The 18968-nt window shown below is 45.4% G+C and overlaps 1 protein-coding gene across 1 annotated transcript; it reads right to left on the reverse strand.

The window, feature by feature from the left end:
- Positions 1-8631: 8631 nt before the first annotated feature.
- Positions 8632-18597, reverse strand: CALM1 (calmodulin 1). The gene is made up of 6 exons (XM_054201294.1): positions 18378-18597; positions 15245-15275; positions 14184-14327; positions 11975-12081; positions 10294-10429; positions 8632-10059 (listed from the first exon to the last, which is right to left on the reverse strand). The coding sequence occupies exons 1-6, from the start codon at positions 18378-18380 to the stop codon at positions 10031-10033; spliced, it is 450 nt and encodes a 149-aa protein (XP_054057269.1). The 5' UTR covers positions 18381-18597; the 3' UTR covers positions 8632-10030.
- Between the last annotated feature and the right edge of the window lie 371 nt (positions 18598-18968).

Genomic DNA, 18968 nt, shown 5'->3' on the forward strand with positions numbered 1-18968 from the left:
TACTTTTCATGGGGGGTTACTCCTGCAGCAGTTTAGCAAATAGTACCTGATCTCCTAAGCTAAAGCTGCCTATTAACAGAATTAAGTTCAGTTAGGTGCTCTTTGTAGAATAGGTAAATTGTGGCTCATGAAGCCTAAGAAGAGATGGAGATTAGGTTAGAAGGGAAGAGAGAGGGAGAGGAGAGTAGGTGGGAGAAGAGGACTGGGAGGGATCCCAGTCTCTTGGGAGAGTCTGTCCCTCGTCCCACTTTCCTTGCTGTCTCAGACCTACACACGTCCTGCACCACGTTATGGTCCCAAGTCCAAAACTTGATGCATTGTTCTCCTCTGGAAATAACCCTTGTGCAAAGACGATTCTTAAAAAATCTAGTACTTTTCAGGCTAAAGATGGCTGTATGTATCTGATTCTGCTCAGGAGAAGTGGATGGCAAAACTCTTCTTGAATGCAAGAAGGTATGTGTGTGTGTATATATAGGAGAGTGGTGCACTTCACCTTTTCAAAAGTAATAACTCTTCTGAGAGGAAAGCAGCATTTCAGGAAAGCCAGTGAGGCAGTGCACCCTCACAGCCACACTCATGGCCAAGGTAGACTTCCAACAGCTTACCTCCCCCCAGACCAGGTAACCCCCGCTTGAAGCTTGGGGGCAACCTGCTCTGGATCTTTATTTTGCAACCACAGGTCTCTGCTGCTGCAAGCCAAGCGGGGCTCAGGTCCACATCTACAGCCTGGGACCTGAGCAGAGCACAGGAAGACTTTCTTAAGAAGGACATGGACCTGTTGGAACGGGTCCAGTGGAGGGCCACAAAGGTGATCAGAGGGCTGGAGCACCTCTGCTATGAGGATGGGCTGAGAGAGTTGGGGTTGTTCAGCCTGGAGAAGGGAAGGCTCCAGGGAGACCTCATAGCAGCCTTCCAGTACCTAAAGATGGCCTACAGGAAGGATGGGGAGGGACTCTTTATCAGGGAGTGTAATGACAGGACAAGGGGTAACAGTTTCAAACAGAAAGAGGGTAGATTTAGATTGGATATCAGGAAGAAATTCTTTGCTGTGAGGGTGGTGAGACACTGGAACAGGTTGCCCAGGGAGATTGTGGATGCCCCATCCCTGGAAGTGTTCAAGGCCAGGCTGGATGGGGCTTTGATCAGCCTGGTCTAGTGGGAGGTGTCCCTGCCCAGGGCAGGGGGGTTGGAACTAGATAATCTTTAAGGTCCCTTCCAACCCAAACCATTTTATGATTCTATGATTCTATGATCTTTAAGGTCCCTTCTAACCTGAACCATTCTATGATTCTTCCGCGCCCTCACTCAAGTGATTGCCCCAACTCAGGTAACACAGAGGGGAAAGTTGCTTGGCAAGAAATAGGCAGGTTAGAACAAAAAGTTGGTGGGTGCTTGTGGGAATGGAGATCTGGAAGAAGATGTGTCATTGATCAGCCTGAACTGAGAGCAGCCCTCATCAGAGGGAGAAATTGATGGCCTGATGTACTGGTTTGGGTTGGGATAGAGTTCATTCTCTTCACTATAGCTTGTATGGTGCTGGCTTTTGGATTTGTGACCCAAAGAGTATTGATAATACAGGAATGTTTTAGCTACGGCTGAGCAGTGCTTACACAGTGCCAAGGCCTTTTCTGCTCCTCGCCCTGCCCCACCAGCGAGCAGGCTGGGGGTGCACAAGAGGCTGGGAGGGGACACAGCTGGGACAGCTGACCCCAACTGACCAAAGGGATATCCAAGCCCATCTGATGTCATACTCAACAATAAAAGCTGAGGGAAGAAGGAAGGGGGCACATTTGGAGTTATGGCACTTGTCTTCCCAAATAACCACTGTGTGTGATGCAGCCCTGCTGTCCTGGGGATGGCTGAACACCTGCCAGCTCATGGGGAGTGGTGAATGAATTCCTTATTTTGCTTTGCTTGTGCATGTGGCTTTTACTTTCCCGATTAAACTGTCTTCATCCCAACCCATAAGTTTTTGCACTTTTACCCTTCCACTTCTCTTCCAAAACCACTGGGGAGGGGCGTGAGTGAGCAGCTGGTGGGGCTAAGCTGCCCACTGGGGTTAACCCACAACAGCGGAGAAGATGAAAAAGGGGCAAGGACTGATGGACAAGGAAAGCTAGAAAAGTCTGAAAGGCACAAGCTGGGCCTGTTAAGGGTAGAAGATAAAAGGGAGAGGAAGGCAGAGGCAGGACAGGCAGAGGACAGGAAGGTCATGGTTACAGTGGGTGGGTGGAAGAACCTAGGACCAGTAAATCACAGCCTCCTGCAGAGCCCTGAGCTGCTCCCACAGTCCCCGAATCCACCTGTCCTCTGCAAACCCATGGGCAAAGAGCTCCCTCCCCATTTCAGGTTGGCTGAGAAGCGGCAGAGCTTTGCTTGCAGTCCCTCTGTTACCTCGAGAGGTCACGGTCTGTGCCGAACCCAAAGGCAGCGGCTCGGATGATGACTCACGGGGGTGTCACCGTGATGCCACACGATGGACTTTCCTGTGCTGGGGTGTGGGTCTGCTTTCACTCTTGCAGCAGTAAATTACAGGATTAACACAGCAGCAAAAGCACAAACTTACGCCTCAAAGTTAGGAAGCGCCAGAATTGCGTTTCTTTGCCACTTCTATTCCCCTGCTTCCCTTCCATCCCCATATTTTGTGGCCCTAGAGTGAAATCATTGTTTCAGCTCCTTTTCTTCCCTTGCACAAGGGGAGCTGCTCTGGGCATTGATCAGGGTGGTGTAATGAAAAATGTTGCATGCTTAACCTCTTTTCACAGAATCACAGAATGGTTTGGGTTGGAAGGGACCTAAAAGATCATCTAGTTTCAACCCCCCTGCCCTGGGCAGGGACACCTCCCACTAGACCAGGCTGCTCAAAGCCTCATCCAGCCTGGCCTTTTCTTGTGTTGCAAGAATCAGGCAATGAGTAGTGAACAATACAGGGGCTGGATGAAGAGAAAAGCTGATCTGCTGGACGAGGCAGGCTATTGCTGCCCCGGAAAACCAGTGCTCGTCATCTCTGCGTGGAGTCCCTGTGTGGGGTGGGTCGACTGCTAAGACTTGGCTGCCTATAGGCGTTCGCTCCCTCTAAGCACGTCGGTCGACAAGTGCCTGACCCAGAGACTTAGATTGATTTTCAGACACAAAGGACACTCACTGTTACTGACAGGGTCTCTTTGTACCACACATAAGGCATGACTGTGATTCTAACAAATGAAAATGTCTCAAATGGAGCTCTCAAAAATACTGCCTTGGACTTCAGTGACTGCACCTCAGCTCTTTCTGTTTGACGAGGATAAAGCATGTCCTTGCTTCACTGTGTGTCCTAAAAAGAAAACCGTATTTGTGAAGCACTCAGATACTCAAGTGCCATAGGAAAAATTGAAGAAACTAGTAATTCTGTCTTCAGAACAAGAGCTGGGTAGTGGGGAATGACCAGGGTATGGAATAATACGTTCAAAAAGAAAGTCACAATGAGATATCTAACATACTGACGCAAAGATGCTGTGGGCAACATAGTATAAGACAAGACAGTGTCATAATGTTTTGCAATCCCATTTGCAATAGGCCAAACTGGAGTTTCATGGATAACCTGAATTGGGTATTTTTTTGAGTGCTTAGTTTTGTAGCCCTAAGACCATTCTTTTGCCATAATATTTTCTGTGTGTGCAAGTTTTTAACATAGAAAAGAGTAGCAACCTGAGCTAGTGAAGAAATTGCCTACCTTTCTCTACAAATTAATTTGATGGAAAATAAATCGGCAAGGCGATTCTCACAATTTAGCTATGCTTTTGTAACTGTGCTGTAGAGGAAGGTATCTTCTTTGGTAGTGAAAAGATGTTTTACTTGTTGACTTGATTTACTGATTGAATCTACTTGTCTTTAATTCAGCTACATAGGGTGGACAGCATCATGCGCACTGATTAATTGTCAGGGCATCTGGTGTATGTGCATAGGAATTTTTACTCTATTAATATCTAAATAAATAAGTTATTAGGAAATATCCATCAAATTTTATGTCAAAATCCTTGAGAAACTAGTTTTGATGATGTTGCACACGGATTCCTAGGGCCCTAAATACTCTGGGCCAAAATGTTTTACTTAACAAAAGGGACTCAGCAAAAACCTATCTGAAATCGTGGTTGTATTTTGTCTCCTTCCAGAATGTCCGGAGGAAATTATTCTTTTTAAGGTATTTGTAAAGAAAGCTCAGAATAAGCAGAGCATGTTTGGCAAGTTCTGAACCACAGCAGGCTTATAACTAACTTTTCCAGGTTGTATATTTTCAGGTATACGTAGAGTTAGCATGGGGGGAGCATTGGGGGGCAGGTTAGGAAAAGCGGACAAACTGAGTGACGGCACCGCTGCTAGAAAAACTTAATGCCCAGGGAGCTCACAATCAAATATTTATAGCTTTATGGGCAACAAATACTCAGTGAGACAGGACTACAAAGCAGTCCCATGCTCAGGTATTCTTTTTGCTCTCACCCTATCCATTTCTTTCACCATATCCTTTTTCAGAATACTTACTACACTGTCAGCAATGTTATTGCCAACCCCACTGCAAACTAGTAAAATGGGGAATGCTATTTAATGCCTTTTTACGGATTTCTCAGTTGATCCACTTGGTTCCCATTCAAATATCGCGTTCATTTCAAATGATGCAACTGGCAGGGCAAGTAGGACTTTTGTTCAAGAATCTGTTTTTCAAATACATCATATTCAGAGGTCTAGAAATAAAAAAAAAAAAAAATTTCAAAAAATCCATTTTTAGGTGATTAGCCCCGTTTTCGTATTGTACTTCAACCACTAATTATCTTAGGAGATGTTTTTGCCAGGAAAAGGCCGCACTATGAATAATTCTTTCAGTATTTCTGCAGATGCTGACTTCTGAGGCAACTGAAAGTGGCTCTTCGGAGGAGATCTGTACAAGATTTCCCAGCTTCTATGAAAGATCAGAACAAGAAGTCACCACGTATGAGGCTGTGGTACTCATTGCCAGCTACAGCCAGCTTTGCCCAACACCTACAGAGATGCTGGAGAGGGCAACTTGCAACCTCTTTAGTAGGGTCTCTGGTGGCAACGCTGGGAGACCTGCTTCCCAACTGTGTTCCCGTAACATCGCTATACGGTGCTGGTGTCTCTCAGCACCTCAGACTCCAAAGGGGTCTGGGAGAAATTTAACCCCCGGCTGCAATACACTTTTTATTTTTAAATCAAATGTGATCTTTTTGCTCCTGGAGTTTAGTAGTTTTGACGGTGGAAAGGGTCGTGCTGTGTTCTTGAAGCACGTTCTTGCCTCGGCAGAACAAAGCACAGGGAAGTGAGAAGGGGGTCCTTGTCGGAGCTATGGGGAGGAGAGCACGACAGCCCACTCTGCTCCGCTCCTGGTTACCACCACCAGCAGGACAGAGCGCAATGCAAGCACTCATTTATTGCTAGATACCAGCTGTGCTTAATCGTCCATGGGACTACAAGAGATTCTCTTCAGGTCTACCTAACCAGCACCTCTGTCATTTATTGGGGTATTTGGGCACTTCAGTTCAAAACCAGATTTATTAATATCAAATTTAAAGCAAATTATCAACTATTACAAATATCGTCTGAATGCCTCCCTGGGATACTCACTGATAGGGGTTCTTAGAAAATATAAAATATCAACCCCTTAAGCACTTGGGTCTTCAAACAAATTTTATAAGGCAGATAATGTCAGGAATCCTTGGAAGTACAAATCCATATACAATTCATCGTCTACTTGCAAATCCTGTGTTTGGATTTAAAAACCCCACCCTTTAATATTCTGGAATTGCAATGCTCTTCCTTAAAAATCCCCACATAACTTTATACGCATTTGTCCTACTGATTTTAAAGATCCACCCGCTCTGTTTGCAAGCATACCATTTGCTTTCCTAAATGTCAGTCAGGAGAAACATGGCATCAGCCTTCATCTCTTATCTTCACTTCACGGCTAAATGTCTGTGGTGAGAAGACATGCCATGGTCCTGCCACAGCCCCTTCGGTCAGATTTCACTAAATTTCATTTATGTCAGATTTTCATGAAATCTTTTTAAAAAAAAAAACACCACCAAAAAAACCCCACCAAACAAAAAGAAAAACCTAATTGCATTGCAGTAAGACAAGTGTTCCAGTTAGTTCGACGGTAGGGGAAATGCAAGCTGTATTTAGTCTGTTGTTTGTAAACTCCAAGACTGTGCTTTTGGTTTAGGATGGTGTAACCTGGGCACAGGGAGGGACCTGCGTTCACATCACACGCGAACCAAAATACAGGGACCAGGATACATCCTCGCCCCCCTCCCCACTCACCTGGGCAGGGTGCAGGGGCTGCAGCAGCACCGTACGCTGCCCACGGATCAGATCCGCGCCCATGCGTGCGTTTAATGCGTGAATAACATGTAGGGTAATTTCTTGATCGGTTTTTGACAGCATCTGCGTTTCCGAAGCTGCACAAGTGTGACAAATGGCTGGGGGGGATAAGAGCCTTCCACCACATCCGTAAACCCTCCCCTTCGCCCCACCCCACCCCAGCAAACAGAACAAATGCCCCGTACCTGGAGACGTTTCAGTGCCTGAATTATTAATAAAATAAGCATGATAATGAATAATCTATGTTAAGCATTTTCTTACCCTTTATTTTTTCATTATGATCAGAAGAGGAATATGATTAACAGCAGTTTAAACTTTAGCAGTACAATTTCAGTATTAAATATAAAACTACACTGCAAGTTGATGTATTTAAAAATGGTTATGTATACTCTAGCCTTAAATTTATGTATCAAATACAAGTAACTCAATTGTTTCTTGCCTTGACAATTAACATATCTAACAAATTTCAACAAGCCAGACATCCATCTTTTCCATTAAAAAAAATAAGCAAGCACACCAACTCTTATTCATAGCAAGGGGGTGTAAAGATTCAACACTTTCCTGAGTGTTGTGCAAAGAATAACAGGTTCGAGAAAGTCAGATAAATAAGTGTAATGATAAACCTAAAGCTAAGCTGGAGGACCTTTTGATTAACTTCATATTTCATATATTACTTGCATCAGTTGAGAGCAACATGAGTTACAGAACTTCCATGAAAACAAGCCACTTACAAGCAGGTGGTTAAGCTTGATCAGTTTATTAAAAGGATTATATGACACGGTTGCCTGCAATAGCAGGGGACTGGATCTGATGACCCAGGAAGTTCTTTCCAGTCCCATGTTTCTAAGCCATGCACCAAGTGTATCCAGCCCACACTTTCACATTTGGAAAAAGCCAAAGCCACACACACGCACACTCACAGAAAAAAAATTAAAAAAAAAAATAAAAAAAATAATCCTTGATGACACCACTTCATTTCTCTAGATATTCACTATGCAGAAGGGAACAGAGCTAAAGTCCTGTACAGAGGATACATTTACTCGAGGTTGATGTGGTACTGAAGTCAGTTAATAATTAGATACCTCCAGGCAGATTCAGTTACAGGGCATACCAACACTGCACACTGCCAGACAATTTCTAATCAAGCCAAGAACCTCTTGCAGGAACGAGGTCTCTTTGCTAGCAAGCACAGAGCACACTGAATAAGCTAAAAGCAGCTGTTCTTAAATGAACTACCCTACCAACCGTGAGTGAATGACAGATAGATGGTAAGAAGCATTTACCTACTAGACAAGATCTCTCTGCACACTCAGGCAGAAGAAGTAATTAGTTCAGAGCAGCAACCATTGCTCCTACCTTGTCTGTCTCTTGAGTACGTTCTCTTTAAAAGCTGGTCTACAGAATCAGTGCAGCCTCTCTCAAGCACTACCGAAGTAGCCATTTGCAGCTGCCATGCAAGACTCTACTTTCAAATGGTAGTCGGACATTCCCATCATGGTGGCCACTTTGCTAAGACAGCATACACAGCCATACCAAGAGCCTTTACAACCAGAGATCTAAACAATTGCCTACATTCAGCCCATCTAACTTTTAGGCACTTGGTTAAGGTGTCTGGGTCCCTAGTCACCCAGAAATCCCCCCACCCCCAGGAAAAAATAAAATTAAAAAAGGAAAAAAAAAAAATAATCACTGAAGGCAGATAGTCTCAAATGCCTTCTGAAGGTGTCTCTTGACCCTCGCTGAGCAAAGCTGCATTTCAAGCAACCAAGTTCTTAACACAGGCACCTCAGTTAGACAGGATGAATGGAGACTTGCATCTCTTTCAAGAGATAGTATCAATACTCTCCAAAACCAAAGGCAATTAAGCAATTAAGGTTTGCAACTCCAGTTACGTTTGGAAACAAACTTACAGTCAAGTAATTAAGCTGTAGTCCCTCCCTCCCAAGCATAAAAGCCTTCCACATGGAGGCTCTGCTATTTAAAAAAAAAAAAAAAAAAAAAAAAAAGAAAAAAGCATTCTTCTTTCAAACAAAGAAGAGTGGACATGGCTGCTTTGCCACTCATTCATGGGGAAGCTGAAGGATCAGAGAACACTTACTCAGAGACCTGGAATGACTAAGCACTGCTAGTGCATGCAAAGCAGAAGTAACAAGATGGTTTTTAAATTAACCCTAGTCCTCTTCTCCACCCCACAAAATTCATGCAAGTGTTTGAGAAGATAGTCAAGACATAATAGCCCCAGTTTCCAAAAAGGCTTAGTTTTGTTTTTTTTTTGTTTTTTTTACATATTGTAAAAGAAATGTCCTTTTTTTTTTTTCTTTTTGTGGGTAGAGAAATGCATTTTTGGCATGTTTGAGAATCATAGATATCTATGAAGTCCATGCTGTTTAAATTCTCCAACTAGTTTCTATAACCTGTCAAAAAAAACATAAGCAACCTATACATGTCTCCCCAGTATTGACATGCATGCTCAGAGCTCTCCACTTTAGTGAAATGAGGTGTTACTTCTGTGCTGATAGTTGACGAGTCAGCATTGCACGACTTTAAGACCAACTAAATTAACATTGTCGTAATATGAAAGGCAAGCACAAGTTCATTTATTTATAGCAAAGGTCTTGGGTTACAGGAGGTCAGTTCTTGCCATCTTGAAAAGATAGGGGATAACTTATTGCATACATGTGCATTATAATTTAGCAGCAAGTCATTCATAGAAACACTTCCCTCCTACTGCTTTTTTGGTTTATTATCTCAATTATATATATATTTTAGCTTTACAAAGCATTTAACACCACCTTTAAGTTAATGGTCTTTTATTGGAAAAAAAGACTAGCATTTACAACTTGGAATGGACATAAATTGTAATATCTTGAACAGCAATGTTGATAGTTGTGCTGAAGTCCACAGGCTACTCCGCCAGCTCCAAGTCATGGTACAGAAGGTTTTAAAAATATGAGAGTCCAAAGATGCTCCCTTGGTGAAAGTTTCTTTTAAAAATTTTGTGAACGGTAACAGCCCGACACCCGTTTCACTATAGTGCAATGCAGACAATGTTAAACCAGTATTTTAACACAGACATGCCATCCATAGTTAAGATCATCATATTTTTGGAGCACACTGCTACGTACAGGAGAACCATTCAACCTTTAGGGCATTTTCTCTAAGTTTTGCATCCTTCAACCATTTTGCTGCATACCATCCTGAGGTATAAACCAATTTTAAAGTAAACCAGCTATGACAATTTATACTACAAATTGAACTAGAATCCACCGTTGAACAAAAGAGTGGATCCTTTCGGTTGTTTTTTTCCTTTTAATACAAATGTCTGACTGTGCTCAATTGTCAAGCTGCATGCATGAAAAACTGGCCAGCCCAAACAGTGTAATAGTCATTAGCAAATGGAACTTTTGAGTTCACTAAGTGCTTCCTTTTTTTTATTTTCAAGGTAGTACAATTATTTATATTGTAAAACTGATGTTTAACTTTATCTTTTGGGGACAGGACCACCAACCATTACATGCAGTTTGTGGACAGAAGGTATTTTGACATTCAGTTTTGCTATACAGAAACAGAATGAATAAATGAACATTTTTTTTGCAAGAGGTAAGTAAAAGATTCAATTTGATTCTTCTAGAGGAAAAAAGGTGTAAAGGAGGTCTCTTCACTTTGCAGTCATCATCTGTACGAATTCTGAAAAGATAAAAAGTCACTGTGATTTATTGTCTCCAGAGTACTTCAACTGATAAGTCTTGTAAATGCACTTGGCATAAAAAAAGAGCCCTTTTCACTGCATCAAAGTTTTTGTCCACAGAAGTGGACAACCAAATTAAACTGGTGTCTCAAGTACTAGAAATTAATGCCCTACACAACAGGCTTTCACTCAATCCAAATAATGGTTTTGAGTCAAGACAAACATCTCTTTACCTTCATAGTTGACTTGCCCATCCCCGTCAATGTCTGCTTCTCTGATCATTTCATCTACTTCTTCATCTGTTAGCTTTTCTCCTAAGTTTGTCATAACGTGACGTAGTTCTGCTGCACTGATATAGCCATTGCCATCCTGTGAGTAGAGAGTTGCACAAGATCATGATCAGCAATCCTGACATTGATTAACTCTGAAACTACATCTAGGTTTCCAGTAACTGCTTCTGAACTAGCCTTACTGCACTCGGGACAGATATACAGACGCAGCACACTGTATAACCCTACAGTATGCACTAGTTCCATTGCATCACAAAGCACGCATGCCACCGCATCCTTCTATGCAATTACTATACTGCAAGAATAACTGCATGCCTGATTTCTAGCTGTGATAAGGTATTTTTAACACTTTTAAAGAGCTTTCAAAAATAAACCCAAAACCACAGTGTTTTTTGTTTAGTCTCTGCTGCCTAAGCAAGTTCCTCCCTCCTTCCCCCATCCCCCCCCCCCAGAAAAAAAAGCCAAGACCAAACAACAATTTCCCCACCAGCAAGAATAAAGTCAGCTTTCTCTTCTGGATAATACTACCACTACAACCACACTGCAGGTGGCTAGGTTAGGCTTCTTAGGCAAGATGCTATAGAATAAAACTTCAAAGAAAGCATTTAAATTCTACTCATAAGGAGTTGTGAAAAGCTTCGTGGCAAAAAAATGAAAAAAGAGAGAGAATGACACTTCTAAGTCAGTATTCCCATTAGTAATATCCAAACCTAGTGCTCATCCCTTGCCATTTCAGAAATTGTCCTCTTCCATCTACAGGAAGAATACACTAGCTTAGAGCAGGAGTTCATACGGCCATCACCAGTAGATAAGCTACCTCAGTGGGTTTAAACACAAATCTACTCTGCAGAAATAACCCCATGGGGTAGATAAAGTACTAAACAAAACAAACAATCAAACATTTCTGTTAGCATGTTTTCCAGCAAAGTACTGGAGACTGCCACTTTTTTTCCCATAAAAGGAGAAGTAGTAAGGCTTTCTTTCACACATACGTGTGCATCAACTTAGCACCTGCACCAGTCATTGCTCAACGTAATTTTCTTCTAACATCTGTCATATCCAAGCAATCCAAAGAGGGGAACCCCTGTTCTAGAAATAATTAACCTTCACCATGTATCCCCAGGTATCCTTAAAGACAACAGAGGGAGTTGAGCTCTTCTGTTTCCCTGAAAGCAACCTCAAAGTCCACATCTTGAAAACAGAGCATGCAATATTTCACAGCCCTCTAAATACTGATGACATCATCTTAGCTTCAAAAGTTCCATAATGAAGAATAAAACCTTGTGCATCCATGCAAGCATCCCCCCATTCCCCTGAAGTCAGAAGGTACAGAAAAACACCACCTCTCCTCCCCACAAGCATCAAGTTCTGCTCATCTCTGCTCCTAAGGAAAGGCCAAAAAGTTTTCCTCTCATGGATAAGCCTAAAGCTTAGACCTGCTACATAAGGCAGGTAGAACCAGCCTGCAACAGTCCTGGTTCTGTTTCCAGAATAACCCCTGCTCTGTTTCCAGATCCTCTGCTTCTATTAGAGGACTTTGTTTTCCTCCTAGACAAGAGAAAACGCTGCGGAAAAAGTGGACACCATTACTGCCTCTAAAGAATGTTTGTACTTTTATTAATACCTTGTCAAAGACTCGGAATGCCTCACGGATTTCTTCCTCGCTGTCTGTGTCCTTCATTTTTCTGGCCATCATGGTTAAAAATTCAGGGAAGTCAATAGTGCCATTGCCTTAATGAAAAGAAACTTCCAAAAATTAAACTTCCATGCTTTTCTTTATACAAAGAAAATAATCTGTCATTAATTTAGCCAGGGACAAGACTGACAGATCCTCTGTAAACCATTCCTACAGAGGAACTGAATCTTCTCCCTTAATGGCTACCACTGCCTTTTTGCTATTACAATGCGCAGTAACCACTGTCACTGCAGCGTTTCAGCAAAACAGAAATCAACTGTTGCCTTCTCTCCAGGTTGAATCATACCATTCGCCACCCAAGTTGCAAGTAAAACACCACTCTGATGCTGCAAGGTTAACCAATACTAAGACTTGTCTTTATTTCAAATCACTCCACAAAATTAATCGTTTAGTTTCTTTAGAATCTCCCAATTGTTGTGGGAGACTCTACAAGGTAATGTACTATAAAGCTGGCACTACAAATACAGGATATCTAAAGTTCGAGAAAGTTACACTTCACTAAGCTGCTCATAAACACTTGTTCCATGTTAAAAATCAACTTCCTTCATAGATGTTGTACACCACAGAAGTAATGCACCGTTTTAAGGGACAACAAGGATCTGCAAATTCCAGTGACATGAGAAAAGCTGCCATTATTTGGTATTTCTGATAAGCTTAGCAGTAGGTGTTCTTACAGGTACTTCACTGCAAAACTGAAAATCCCTGGTAACATCCAGGCCTCACCCCGAAGATTTTTTACGGTCTTCATTCAAAGTAAGGATTCAAACTTCAGGCTGCTCAAAGCTATGAGAAAAGTGGTGTGGTGAAGAAACAAGTTCTTTAAAACAGCAGAAACTATATTACTATAATCAGGATTCAGCCCTATGCACCAAAAGAACCTGCATGAAATAGTTCACTGTGCAACTAAGATCTACTCATGGCTTGAGGGAAACATACAAACTCATTGGGCAAGTATAGCAAAGAAGTTAAATAAATGCGGTTTAAGAAAACCTTTGCATCTTAGGGATTCCAGATTGGGACATACACAGCTACTTATCATCATGGCCAGCTTTATCTACCAGCTAAATCTGAATACACGGCTTGTACTCAGCTCTGAAAAATCCTCCATGAACATGCAGAGCAACAGCAAACCATTCTGCCATAAAACAAGTTTAAACAGATGGGCAGGCATACCTATCTGAAGTCCTCAGTCTCCTTTCATTTTTAATCCACCAGTGCAGCATTGTGGCCTGCAACCTAGAGAAACCACTATATACAAACTCAACATAGCACTGCAAACCCTGAAGTTCTTCAATATCTGCATCCAGGAGTTAGCAACTACAGTCAACTTACACTTTTAGGACAGTAGTTGTAATTAATGCAGCCTGATAATCAGATCATCTGTACTCTTGCCAATACAATTTCACTCTTCTTTTAGAGAAATATCAGAGAAAAATCACTATGACAACGAACATACAAGTTCAAAGCCTTGACATCACTGAGCAGGGGAAAGCATTTTCCCTTTTTATAACTGCTAGCCCATCTGGAGTCTCAGAAACAAAATGTGCCGTTACCCTTTCTAGCATCCATTTGAAGTAATTCTGATAGACTTGATATGGGAAGGGTTTTTTTTTTGCCTCCAATCCCCCCATCTATTAGTAAACTAATATACTACAATAGACCATACAGTCTCTCCCTGTTGTGTTTTGAATTCTTGGAAGTTTAACACTATTCCACTCCTACCACATTTTTGGCCTTCGACAAAACCACAGACATTAGTACAGCTATTAAGACCAACACGGGCTGACGAAACATGTATAGAAAAGCTGGGTGGAAATGCAGGTTAACAGCAGGTCAGGACAAGTCCGATAGCAATAGGAAGCCTGTGATCCATAAAATATTAAAGACGAACAGCGTAACTTTGTCTCTGCCCATCTCCTTTTTTATATTCTCACTAATACTGCTAGGATCTTTGACTGCTGTACAGAGAGCAATCAAAAAATTGACATCCCTCTGACTTTAGATTCTATGGAGTATGTTGAAACTGCTTCAAGAGAAGATTCTGTGATATAGATCTCTATGCGGTCCAAGCCCAGGTATGGAGGTCATACATGCTTAAGATGATCACAGAGCTAGTAACTACCTTTCCAACACTTACCATCAGCATCTACCTCGTTGATCATATCCTGCAATTCTGCTTCTGTTGGATTTTGACCCAGTGATCTCATGACAGTTCCCAGTTCTTTTGTTGTAATAGTACCATCACCATCTTTGTCAAATAGGGAAAAGGCTTCCTTGAATTCTAGAGGCAGAAACAGTCCCAGTGTTTAGTAATATCACCAGCATGAGAAAACTGCATACTAAAAGTGCACTCCACTGACAATGCCTGGTATGATTTTAAGATACATTTTATCTAATTGTCCACATATCGAGAGAGTTAACACTCTCAACTATTAATACAAAATTACTTAACAGTACCAAGACATAATTTGCATAGTATATTCAAACTTAATTCATGTGGCTACTATCTGCATTACAACTCCATAATGCATTTCAGTATCATCTTGCTTGAGGCACAGTTGCACCATACAGAGCAGCTGCTTGGCATAAGTGGAGGAACCCACTGGGTTCCCTTCACCATTAACAGACTTACAGGAACAATAAGTGTTGTCATTCACCACTTATTTTTAAGGCTACAGACAACAAGAATTAATGTCAGCCAGAAGTGGGTGACTGATTTTCAGAAGGTCAAATAATGCCCCTTCTCCTAACCAGTTTGAATTACAGACACTCTGTTAGAAGTTCTTTAAAATGCACTGGCTTATATTAACCTCTAATAAATCCATTTTAGGTTTATTTGTTGCCATTTCATTTCAAGTTTATCTTCACTTTTAAAAAGTGAAGATATTCACTTATTAAAAAGAAAAGAGTACCTAGGTCTGATTTGACTCCCAAGAAGTTCACGTGAGTCTAGCAATTGTTTCTGTTTGCAAGAAATCTAGAAGGACTTGGCTCAAGCCTGAAAGTCCAAAAAAAGATCATCTGTAGTCCAAGGAAGAAGCAGTCTAAATTAAGAGGCAATGAACCAGTAATCTTCCAGAATTTTTTTTAAGAAGTGAGTGCTTTTTAAAAAAGTGTCAGTACAGATCTGGATAATGTATTTTCTTTTAGTCACAAGGAGACAGCAAAAAAACAATAACTTCTCATCAAGACACTTACCAGCAATCTGTTCTTCAGTCAGCTGATCAGCCTACACGAAGAATAGAACATTTTAGAATATTGTTTACCTCTAGCTATGTCAAACCATGAGATACTTCATTTAGATTTATCATTACTTTTACAAAGCCACTGTCAACCCTGGGAATTCTGCCTCTGCAAGGAGATTCCACTCACCTACACCATGCAGCCATTTCCAAAAGCATACAAGCTAACTTGTTTTGAAACTGCAGATGAAGAACCAGACATGCCATCCTTCAACTCGGAGAATCTGATTTGGTGAGATGAAGGACACAGGGCAGGCTCCTTGCGTTTGGTCAGAGAGGCATGAAATCCTTAATCACATGTGTTTGGGGTTTCACATCCCATCAGATGTAATTTCCAGCAGTGTAGTGACCCTAATACTGCGTGGGGGTATTTGTACATTAGTGGGCTAATGGCAAGTGCGCCACCTAGTGATCTAACGCTACTGAAGTCTGCCCTCCCCCACCACACCGCATCAAGTATTAGCCTACTGTTAGCTTAATAGAAAGGTCTCTGCTGTGATATTAAGAGGAATTACTACCCGGTATTATGGAGACTGTTGCCATCTCTGACAAAGAAAACGCCGGTTTTCAAGTGTCACATTATCTTTCCATTCAGCCAAGCAGTTTAAAGTGACTCCCTCTGACATGCAGGCTGGTTTATACATAATTTTAAGTAGCAAGATTTAAAATGCTTGCCTGTGACCTTCTATACATCAAGAGGCCACTGATGCATCCAAAGGCATACAGCTCAGTGGGCAATTAAATGTGCTTTCCCAGACCTTAACTGTGCTAGCTGCATCCTTCCAGAAGCCTCTCTTTTCTGTATGGATAGAGCATCACAAAAAGCTCCACTGTTTGGACTCAAAGAAGCTAATCACTTCTTTATGGAAAAATATGCATTTTCCTGATCATTAAAAAGAGAAAAAACACCTGGATTTTACACACCTAATCGTAGATACTGGAGAATACAAGGTACTAACTCTTTTTAAACTAATTTTATTGGATAGCTTTTTTGTAGGTCAGAGAAAGCAGGCATCTTGTAACCCTTTTGTCCTGAAATACCATTATTCAAGTATAAAACCCATTAACTGCAGTAAAGAGCAACAAATACAATGGAGAATTAACAGGCTATACAATCTGTTAAGCTCTTGCACAGGGGAAGAGGGCAGGGTTGAAAGCCTGCTGTATATGTTAAGTGACATTCATAGATTTCACCTGTAAATAGTTGTTAGGGGGTTTTTTTGTGTTTTAATGTCTGTATGTAATGATTAAACAATTCCCCACATGCACAGCAGGTTGGGGGGAAAAAGGGTACAAGTGCTAACGGTTAAAGACACGAGTTCCAATTTAATAAATCTTCTTTCATAACAGCAGAAAAACTTGTGTTCAAAATCCACTTCGACTTTCCACACTCTTTTTGTGATTTTTCCAGAATATACGAGGTTTTCCTTAGAGATTATCTAAGGAATTTACATAACAGACTCAATGCCCTGCAGAAGAGGAAACAGAGCCACACCTCGGCAAAAAAAGCCTCCAACCCACAGCACCGGCTCCTTGCCCCATTAGTCGGGGCTCACTGGGTCGTTTCTAAAAAGCCGGATTTCGAATTAAAACCAAACCAGCCTCGCACACGCAGCGGTGCCGGGAGCAACCCGACCCTAAACCGCCGCGGGGTTCACCTTCCCGAGCAACAGGCACCACCGCCGCCCGCCCGCCCCAGCGGCAGGACAAAGGTACCCAGGGCTGGAGCCACCACCCCACCCAGCCAAGTCATCAAATCCTGTCCCGCTGATGTCAGCCTTCCCCGACGGGAAGGGGAGATGGAGAGACAGAGCCGAGGAACACCCAGATTGCCACAACGCGATTAAGAGGTCAGCCTGCAACCGCCGGAAGCAGAGGGGAAAAAAAAAATAAAAAAACGCCGGGAAAAAAAATCCCAGCCCTTCCTCCTGCCCGCTTTCGCGGGAGCCCGCGCCGGCACCGCAGCGGCCGGGGGGGTGGTGGTGGTGGATGGAGCCCCCGGATCCCACCAGCGATGCCTTGGGGCAGGCGAGGCGGAGGCTGGCATCGCCCGGCCGGGCAGCGGCGGGCTCGCAGCCCGCCCAGCGCAACAGGCGCCCTTCCCGGCCGGCAGCCGCCCACTGCTGCAGTGCGGCCCCCCCCGTCCCCTCCCCTCCCCGGCCGCGCCGCGTCCTCAGCCTTCAGCGAGGGCGCCTCGGCTGCGCAGCCCGCCTTCCCCCGCAGCCCCCGCGGGAGAGGGAAGGCGACGCTCCCCCACCACCCCGAGACCCCCATGGGGGCGCTGGGCCGTTTCCAACCGAGCAAAGCGCACTGCGCCCCGGTCCGCCCCCCCCAAGCCGGGGGGTGCGCGGGGGCCGGGGAGGAAGAGGAGGAGACATGATGTAATGCAGACAGTGATGGGCTTCGCCGTGGCTGCTGCGGTTTTTTGGGGGATGGGGGGGGCGGGGGGGCGAGGCCGCAGTAGCTGCAGCGCGGTGCCCTCCCCCGGGCCGCCGCCGCCGCCGCCCCCCCCCCCCCCCCCCCGCCCGCTCCCTGCGCAGTGCAGCTGGTGCCGGAGCCCAGCGGGATCCTCGCCCGCAGACCCCCGCGCCCCACCCGGCGCGGCCCCCCGCCCCGCAACGCGCCCTGCCCGGCCGTAGGGCCGCGGCCCCGGGGAGACGCGCCCGGCCCTTTCCGGAGGGGAGCGAGCGCCGCATGCGGCGGGGAAAGGGGGGGGGGGAGCGGGAGGGGGGGGAAAGGCGAGGCGGGGCCGCGGCGGGAGGGCGCGGGGCCTGGGCGCCCACACGGCAGGCCCCGGGGAAAGGGGAAGGAAGCGGCGGAAAAGGAAGAGCCGCAGCCCCGCGGCCAAACCGCGCAACTCGGCGGCGGGCGGGCGGGGGGGCGTCCGCAGCCACCAGCCCGCTCACCCCGCGGGGACCCAAGCGGGAAGGCTGCGGCCTCCCGCCGCCCTCGCCGCCCGGCGGGGCTCCCTACCCCCAATCCTCCCTAGGGAAAGCCCGGCTCCGCTGACCCGACCGTCCCCGGCTCCGCAGCGAGCCACCAGCGCGACAGCCCGGGCACCCCGCGCCGCGGTCAGTCGAGCTACCTACCATGGCGCGGCGGCGGCGGGCCCGGCGGCGGCTGCAGGAACTGCGCGACCACGAGCGGCGGCGGCTGCTGCCTCCTCCCCGGCGGCGGCTGGGAGAAGTGCTGGGGCTGTGAGCCTGCGCCGCCCCGCTATATATGTAGGGCTGTATCCCTCCGCCGGAGCGGGGCCCTTTTTCTCTCCTCCCCGGCGCGGTATGTGTGAGGGTGACTGCGGCGAGCAGCCCTGCCCCCTCCGCGGCCCGGCCCCTCCCCCGGCGGGCCTGTATTCCCCTCCCGGTCCCCCCCACCCAGCCCCGCGGCCGGCGGCCGCTCGCCCGCTGCGGGAGCAGGGCCCAGCCGGGCCCCCCGCCCTCCTCTCCCCTTCCCCTGTCTCCTCGCCCCCTGAGGTAAGAGCCACGCAGGGACAGGCGGGTGAGCGCCCCCCTCATCCCCTGCTCCCGGGGCGACATGGCTGTCGCCCCTTCCCCCAGCCAAAGCACAAGGGGCGAGTGGCCCCGGCCGTGGCCATTTTCCGCCGAGGGATGGTGCTGGCGGAGCCCGCGGGGGGCGGCCGGGCCGGCGGGGAGAGAGCTACCCGCCGCGGGGCTGCCTTA

Source organism: Rissa tridactyla, chromosome 4, assembly GCF_028500815.1.
Source record: "Rissa tridactyla isolate bRisTri1 chromosome 4, bRisTri1.patW.cur.20221130, whole genome shotgun sequence".
Taxonomy (NCBI): Eukaryota; Metazoa; Chordata; class Aves; order Charadriiformes; family Laridae; genus Rissa; species Rissa tridactyla.